Source organism: Ursus maritimus, unplaced genomic scaffold (assembly GCF_017311325.1).
Source record: "Ursus maritimus isolate PB19 unplaced genomic scaffold, ASM1731132v1 scaffold_21, whole genome shotgun sequence".
NCBI lineage: Eukaryota > Metazoa > Chordata > Mammalia > Carnivora > Ursidae > Ursus > Ursus maritimus.
Genome location: NW_024424564.1, coordinates 17,817,862 through 17,827,301, shown reverse-complemented (window position 1 = coordinate 17,827,301; position 9,440 = coordinate 17,817,862). Strand labels below are relative to the sequence as shown.

The following is a 9,440-nucleotide window of genomic DNA, read 5'->3' as shown; positions in this document are numbered from 1 at the left end:
ATGAACAGGCTTTGACCCAACAGCTGGCTGTCTCAGTTTTGAGGCAACCCCAAGTACAGGCATGGCTTCTATAAAAGTATCTTCTTGCTGCCAAAAAAAATGCTTCTAACCTCAGTCTGGTAGACTCCAACTTTAGTATTTCCAGAACAAATACTTTAAACAAAACTAGCAGTCATCATGATTCAAAAAAAACAAACAAAAAAAAAACACAACTAATAATATAACTTCCAGGAAGAAGCAAAACTTCCCTTCATCTTTAGTTAAGTATCTTTCTTTCTTGCTGGCTAGAATTCTCATATTCTCATCATTCTCTCTCTCTCTCTCTCTCTTAGCCTCGCTCTCTCTCTGTTCAGTGAGTCAGTGTCTATGTAATATTAAATACTCCTTTAGGGAGTAAACTTTTCTTGAAGGTAACTGTTACAAACCTCCTTCTCGAGGATTAAAGAGCTCCTAGTTATATTTTTTCCTCCCACTACAGCAGTCTGAGTCTGAGCGCTGAGAATAAAAAAGTGTGGAGAAACAAAAGGAAAAGTCCTCAGTCCAACTGTCAAGGCAGCCAAAAGACCACAATAGTGGAAGGACAGCAGTTCTTCCTGACTTCAGAAATAACCAGCCTACATTCTCTTTTTAAAGAAAACTGTATTTCCCCCAGTTAAAAAAAAAAAAAAGAATGGACACGATTAATGGCCAAAACAAACAGCTGTTGGAAGAACTTTTAGCCCGGAAACAATCTCAGCAATGAAGCTGTTTGTCTGATTTCCAGCTATTTTTCACTACTGACAGCCATGAACCACTGTGCTCATTCTGTTTTATCCCATGAAATCAGGTTAAATTCATGCCATAGTGCAACTAGCTAAATCTGTTAAATCATTCAGCAGATGATACCTGTCTAGGTTATGCAAATATAGCAAATATGGATAGCAAGACACTAGATATATAGTAATGATTTTTTCTAATTTTAATAACAATAACAATATTCCCAGCTAACATGTATGTGGAATGTACTATATAGCAGTTACTTCACATGTAACCCGTGGGACCACTCAAGAATAGGCGAACTTATTCTCTCTGCTATATAGAAAGGATAACTAAGACTAAGAGTCATTTAAGTAATTGGACCAAAGTCATGCAGTTAGAAAATGTGAGAGCCTGTACTATTTAGAGTAACTTAAAAAACCACCTTAGAAACAATTTAAAATAATGCTGTTATTCAAGCTCTTTAGATCCAAACTAAAATCCTAATCTACTAAATAATCATATACATATTCAGTGACTATGAACAATGCTGCTTCTATTCATAAAGTTATTTCAGTATATTTGATTATGTTCTATTTCTGGTAAAAGCATGTCCAGATCCATAACAAAAGCAAGGGGTAACTTTATAAGAAACATCTGAGATGAGTGCATTAACATCTTTAAAGTAGTTGCACTTAGATAATGGGTATATCGATAAAATCCTCCATTATTTAGTAAATATAATTATGTGATGGTGTTGAAATTTCAATAGTATTACCTCATAATAGGAATTTATTTCATATCCCTCATATTTTTCTTGAAGATTCTAAAAGACACAGATTTACTTATTTTTTTCTTTATTTAGAAAATCTATGTTATATTCACTAAATATTTTAAGAATTAGTAATATTGCAAGTCAAGTTCCTAGAAAAATGAGTGGACACATAATGGGCATCAATAAATAATAGTAATTATAAGAATCATAATTATTGTAGAAAATATCTCTACAGTAAAGAAACTATTTTCTTTGTCACTACTTCCAGCTCTATAGATTATTATGTCGTTTTAGGTAAGAAGCAGAAATTTACAGATAAAAGCTAACAACTAAAGTTGAATTTATATGTTCTGTTGATATAAGCATTGAAGACATTCAAATACAAATTAGAAATCTTGCCAACTTTAAAAAAGAAAGTAACTCAATAGTATAATAAGAGGGGTGCCTGGGTGGCTCAGTCAATAAGCGTCTGCCTTCAGCTCAGGGCGTGATCCCGGCGTTCTGGGATCGAGCCCCACATCAGGCTCCTCCACCATGAGCCTGCTTCTTCCTCTCCCACTCCCCCTGCCTGTGTTCCCTCTCTCGCTGGCTGTCTCTCTCTCTGTCAAATAAATAAATAAAATCTTTAAAAATAAAAAAAATAAAATAAAATAGTATAATAAGAAACAAATACAACACTAGCGGCAAGAAAGAAATGATCACTGTGAGAAAATAAGTTACTTTTAATTAACAAACCATTAACACACCATCCCTTCCGTAGACTGTAAGATACTGCAAAGCAGGAGATATTCATGTTCCTAAAATCGGTTTAAAGTATATGAGAAGAAACACGTATCCTGCAATCCCCACATTGCAAACAAAATGGCATAACCAAAATAATAGGACTTGTGGGGAAAATAGGTTCTGGGAAGACCACTGAAAATATCCAACTTTGGGAACAGATCACTAGCAAAAATAATATTGGTACCTTGGAAGATACTTTGGACCACCCAAGCAAGCAGCTCAGCCCAGAGTTGAAAACAAACAAGCAAACAAAAAACAAAGCAAACAGCAACAACAACAAAAATGTTCCACACTTGATGGGAAGTGCTGGCAATATGTTAATTAGAATTGGTAGGAAAAACCCAATTGGAAGGCAAACTCTGAGCCAACAGGCTTGCCACTGAAATGGACACAGGGGGCAGTGCACAATCTGCAAATATTTAAGAGCCACACAGGACAAGGGGTATGTTCCTGTGGCCACGGAGCCCCAAATACCGGCCCTTGTTTTTAAAATTTACTTAAAACCAAAAGGGCTCCCGTTGACTACTTAGTATCAAAGTTGAGGGCCTTCTTTTCCCACCCAATGTTATAATTCAACTCTGACTATTCTGCCCACTTTGGGGGGCATAAATCACAATATAAAGCTTTGCAACGTCTACATAACACTAATGTAATTCTATTTACCAATTACAGATGAGCTAATTGGTATTTTAGAAACATGTTGGAGCAGAACACACTGTAATTCCTGATATAATCAAATTGAAAAAAAAAAGTGTTTACATTCAATAAGATGTCTTTTCACTTTGAAACACCTTTTGCTTATTGGATAATATCATTTCACTGAAATATAGGGTTGAAAACAGTTGCCACTGTTGAGCAATTCTATGAAATAACATCTACCACCAAGAGCAACAAAAACTAATTTATTCTAGAGAATTTACTGTGTGCCAGGAACTGTCATCCCATTCTATCCTAAAAAAAACATGACCTTTGAATAGGTGACAACAAAGGCCTGGAAAAGTTAAGCAGTTAGCTTAAAGTCACAGAAAATGTTTATTAATTAATTAATTAATTAATTTATGTATTTGAGAGAGAGAGAGAGAGACAGAGACAGAGAGCACATGACCAACCTGAGGTACAGGGGAGGGGGAGGGGGGAAAAGAATCTCAAGCAGACTCCACACTAAGCATGGACCCCAAGGTGAGGCTTGATCTCACAACCCTGAGATCATGACCCTGAGGCCATGACTTGAGCCGAAACCAAGTGTCAGATGCTTAACTGACTGAACCACCCAGATGCCCCAGAAAATGGGGTTTCTCAAACCAGGTTCGACAAACCACTACCTGTAGCGCATGCTAAACGAAGAGATTACTGGATTCATCCTAAACCCACCAACTAAGAATCATGAGGGAAAGGGAAAAATCTGAGAATAGAATTTAAGTAAACTGATTCTCCTACACGCTTAAATTTAAGATCTATATTTTAGAGGATTTGTAGATTTCAGTTCAGGGAACAAACTAAAATTGTACTGCCTAGAGTCAAATCTCTGTTTCCTCATTGATCAGCTGTATGAATTTGGAAGTTGCTATATATCAGTTTCGTGATCTATGAAATGGAAAAAATAATTTCATTCCTTTTACAACATTGTTGTGAGAATTAAAAGATATAAATCTATGAAGTCATTAGAACACGATCTGCCATATCATAAGTGCTCAATACATGCTGGTTCTTAATGTTATAAGACATATAATGACCTTGAGAGTTATCGAGGTAAGGTCAAGAAGCATTAAGTCAAAAATTTGGCCAGGCTCATAAGAGGTAAACAGAACTGAACTCAGGGGGAAAATCCTGAAAATTAAAATGAAATAGATTATTTCTCATTTGCCTGAAATACACTACCTTCCAAAGCCAAGCTAGAGTTCCAGGCAGTAAGAGAATTCCAACCTAGCTGAATTTTAACATTAGCGATTTTAAAAATAAATAATAAGACCTCATGAAATTGACAATTTGCAAACTATTATTTATTTATAAGAAAAAGAGAAAGAGAAAATAACAAACTATCAAACAACGCTAAGAACATGCTTACAAAAAGACAAAATATGGCTAGTCAATTTGGCGATTTGCTAAAATAAAGAAAGCCACATTTCTATTTTTAATAGCTTGACTGAAGTAAAAATTACACGTAAAATTCAAGAATTCTAAAGAAATAATTCAATGTAACCAGAACTACAGCAAGATTGGAAAATTTCCTTCATCCTAAAAAGTTCTCTCACTGCCAATGCACGCAATGAAGCACTTTCTGACACTAGGTTTATTTTTTTCTATGAGTCCTTTTAATTGAAATTATGCAGTATTTTAGTGTCTGGCCTTTTTTACTTTGCATAATGCTTTTGAGGTTTATCCATGTTATGTGTATCAAGAGTTCTTCTTTTTGTATGGCTGAGATATGCTCCACTGTGTGGCATTCATCGGTTGGGGGATATTAGGAATAAAGGTCTATTAATATTTGAATATTAATGTGTTGGTATGAATATTAATATTACTGAATATTAGTGTTGAATTAATTAATATTCATGTTAATACATTAATATTCAAATATTAACACACCTTTATTCCCAATTCAATATTGATATTAATATAATTGATATTGATTGATATTAATTCAATAATATTGAATATTAATATTATTGATATTGATATTGAATATGTTTTGTGTTGATATTTATCATATGTTCTCATGGATACACAACTAGGAGGAGATTGATGGTTTATTTGGTCAGTATGTATTAAATTGTATTAAAAAACTGCCAAACCGTTTTTCAAAACATACCAATTTGAACTTCCACTAGCAATATATAAAACTTAGTTGCTCCACATGCTCATCGATACTTCATATAGCAAATCTTTAATTTTAACTATTCTAGTGGGGTGCAGTGGTATATCGGTGCAGATTTAATTTAAACTTTTCTAATAACTTATTTCTGTTGAGTGTATTTTTGTGTTTGTCATGCAATCCATATATCATCTTTGATGAAATGTCTGTTCAAAATGTTTATCTTTTTTTTTTTTTATCTTACTGAGTTTTAATAGCTCTTTACATATTTTGGAAACACATCCTTTCTTAGATACACATTTTGAAAACATTTTCTCGTAGTTTGTACATGGTCTTAACAGAAAATTCTCCACACATTTCTCACATTTTTTGCAGTCTTGTTACCAGAGGCCATAATTGACTTCACCTTTATGCTGAAATGTGTTTTCAAGAATTTTGCTTGTTTTCAAGTAAACAGACATGGAAGATAGAAGAAAATAGTCTTGAAAGATAAAAATGGTGGGTGTTTCCCTCTGGAGCAAAGAGTAGGCTTATTTACTGCCCATTATAAAAAAGATAAAGCCTCCCTCCAGATAAAAATGTCAGGCAGCTTTGCTCACAACTAATTATGAAAGATCTATGTTCCCTAGACTCAAAGTTTCTCTTCTGTAACCCAATTCAATGCATGTACAGACATCATCTGGTCCTTGTCACATTGTCCTGTAGGAAATGGGGCTCGATGAACCTGTACAAGAAGATGGAATAGTCTGCTACTGCTTTTGCTGTAAGTAATAAATTGTCCCTGGTCTCTAAGGGAAGAGTCCAGTGCTTTCTGTCAGGTAGTGTGTTCAGCAGTCATGGCCAGTTTTTAACGAAGATGCATCATGTTAGCCTACTAGCTTGCAAACAGGGTAAAATCCCAGACTCTTCATAGCTCTTGACACCCTTCTGTTATCTTAATATTGTCTTTTAACAATATTGTCAGTTCTAGCTGTATGTGTTTTAAAGCCTTATCATTGGCTTTATATACATTTAAGATTGTGATTTCCCTTTGATGAATTGACTCCTTTAACATAATGAAAAGTCTTTCTTATTATTTGTTAATATTTCTTATTCTGAAGTCTATTTCGGCAATATATGGTGGTTCTTTTGATTACCGTTTGGTAGAACTTTCCCATTCCTTTACTTTGAATATGTATTTTTATACTTAAAGTGGATTTTCAGTAGATGATGCATATTTCACCTTGTTCTTTTATTCTGACAATCTGCACCTCTTAATTGGAGTATTTAAGTCATTTCAAATTCATATAACTATGAAGATGATTGGTTTAAGTCTACCATATACCATTAGTTTTCTATTTGTTCTTTATTCTTTTTCCCCTTTCCTACTCTGTTTGGATCGATTCAATTCTTTAAACTAAGTTGGAAATTTTCCTTCTTCAGTATTTTAAAGATGCCACTCTATTGTTTTTCAAATTGCATGGTTTCTAAGAAGTCTGTTGTAATTCTGATCTTTTTCCTCTCTATGTATTGTGACTATTTTATCCAACTTCCGCTAAGATTTTTTTCCTTTTACTCACTTTGATTATGTTTCTTCTATTTTGGGTTCACTGAACTTCTCTATAGCTTTGTCAAATTGGAAACATTTTTGACAATTATTTCAAAAATATTTGCCTACATCCCTCTTTCTTTCTGAGGCTCTCATCACAAATGTGTTGGACCATTTTGCTTTCTTCCATAGGTTACAAATGCTCTGTTTAATCTTTTTTTTTTTTTTTTGAAGATTTTATTTATTTGAGAGAGTGAGAGAGCATGAAAGGGGAGAGGGTCAGAGGGAGAAGCAGACTCCCTGCTAAGCGGGAAGCCAGATGCAGGACTCAATCCTGGGACTCTGGGGTTATGACCTGAGCCAAAGGCAGTGGCTTAACCAACTGAGCCACCCACGCACTCCTCTGTTTATTCTTTAAAACTTTTTAACTCTCTGTTACTCATTTTGCATTCAATTAACTTCCACTTCTATGTTTTCAAGTTCACCAGGCTTTACTTCTACAATATTTAATCTGTTGTTAAGCCCATCTAGTGAATTTTATTTCAGATAATGCATTTTTCATCTCTAGAATTTCCATTGGGTATCTTTCATATTGACCCTTTCTCTTCTCATATTTATGTTTTCTTCTACCTTCATGAATTTAGGGGCATATTTATAGTTGCTATTTAACATTCTTGTCCACTGATTTCATTGTCTCTGTCATCTTGGAGTGTTTCTATTAATGGATCTTTTTTGCTTCTGGATACAAGTCATTGTTATACTGCTTTTTACATGCCTGGTAATTTTTTACTGCATGTTAGACATTTTGAAATATACATTGTGTTCCGGATTTTAAGGTGTGTTTGACTTTGTAATGGTACACGATTAAGCCACTTTTGAAACTTTCTTAGAAGCTATGTTAAAGAAAGCACAGGGAAACTTATTGTCTAGAGCTAATTTAATACCACTTCTAAAGAAACACACTTTTTTGAACTCTAACAAATGCCTCATGCCTTTAGTGATTTCTCTACTTTCACTCGGGGAAATCCCATGTATTCCTAGACCTGTGTGAGTTCTAGGAATTGTTTATCATATGGCTTCTGGTGCTTCTTTCCTTGGCCTTTGCTTGTTTCCCCTCAGACATGTACAATTATATCCTCTATGAAACACTGAGGGAAACATCTATCTAGGTTTTCAGTGTCCATTTTCATTCTTTCATTCTTTCTCTCCCTCATTCGTTTTCTTTCTCTTCTCTCTGTACAGTTTTTCTTTTCTAGTATACTGTCTGAAAAATTTTAGACCTCTGGACTATCCTGAACTTTGACTTCAGTCTCCGTAACTCAGCAGGACTCCTGGACTCTATTTAAGTTTTCCATTTCTACACTGTGATCTGGAGACTATCTCTAGAAATTCAGCTGACACAATAAAAGGATTCTCCTTTTATTATCCTTCTCTCAGCGATCATAGACCTGTGCTGTCTTTTGTCCAATGGCTGAATAATATTGTTTTATACACTTTTCTCCAGATTTTAGTTGTTTAAGGTATGAGAATATATCAGATCCCTTTTAGTCTACAATGGCTACAAGCATAAGTAAAGAGTTATATACTTAATTCTTTTTTTTCTCCAATCCATCCTGAAAATATACAAGGTATTATTAGTTTTTCACATTAGACCTCAAAAACTTTCATTGTTTTTTTTTTTTTTTTTTTACTTTTCTTCATCTAGCTAAGAACTGCCATTAAACCTTAGAGAAGAAATATTTTGTACTGACGGCTTGCAAAGTGTTTGATTGACTGAATTAGATAGTCTTCCAAATCTAATGAGGAAATATAAATAATAAAAAATATATAAGATATAGTGAGCATGGAGTTAAAACTATTCTCCAGACTTGTCTTGAAACACTTAAAACACTGAGGTCTATTTTAGAATATCTCTTGCCAGAATCCCCATTGGCATCATTTTTGGGGGGGATCTGGGAAAAATTTGATACATAGAGAAGTATTAGCCATACAGTATATTTAAGGGGGCAATAAGCCAAGATATGCCTTTATTGTGGTTCTGAGCAGGGAAAAGAAGGTAAACCAGCTGTCTAAAACATAAAGGCAGGTGATGAGTACAAAGAAGCCAATAATAAAATAGTTAATGGATATTTGGAAATGAACATGATGCCCATTAAAATGAGGAACAACTCCGGAAAGGTGGAAGCTGGTTATACTTGCTCTATGGCATACATTTACCATCTTATGGCTTCCTTACAATATGCTACTGATATAGTTAATTGAGCAAATAAAATTCATCAAATTCAGAAGTCTGCTTAACCATGAAGTATAATGAAAAGCAAATGCAGTGAGCTTTGAAATGGCATTGCATGTTATACTCTCCCTTTTAGAATATCATCCCCCAGAATCAAAAATACATACATCTGGAGAAAGGACAGCTATTTTATTAAAACAAAATCTCTTCGAAATTCTTGCCAGATAAATTTCAGTGCTCCAACAAGGCAATAGAACTTACAAATCTAAAGAAAAATTCAAAAAGGACATTGACAACTTTTAAAATAGTTATATTCGAATGAACTATTCTTGTTGGCATGCATGTACAAAAATACTTTGTGTTATAAAGGTAAATAAGGGCACCTTAACCCAAATCATGAGAATTTTTTCCTGGTAAGTGCAGCCAAATAATTTTAGGCATAACAATATATAAAACACTATTTTATAAAAGTATCTTTTTCACTACTGTTCCCTTGCTACTTTTACTACTTTCAGCTAGTTCTGAATATTATATATAAATAAGACTTGGTTAAAATAAAAAGGGATGACACACC

General features: G+C 34.1%; 1 protein-coding gene across 2 annotated transcripts in view; it reads right to left on the bottom strand.

The window, feature by feature from the left end:
- The window catches only part of NAV3 (neuron navigator 3), a 340,442-nt gene extending 339,810 nt beyond the window's left edge, over positions 1 to 632 (bottom strand). For both annotated transcript variants that reach the window (XM_008684333.2, XM_008684334.2), the window contains exon 1: positions 1 to 632. This exon is cut by the window's left edge and continues 174 nt beyond it. In XM_008684333.2, coding sequence (XP_008682555.2) covers positions 1 to 63 — 63 coding nt within the window. In that variant the 5' untranslated portion in view covers positions 64 to 632.
- Positions 633 to 9,440: the final 8,808 nt, after the last annotated feature.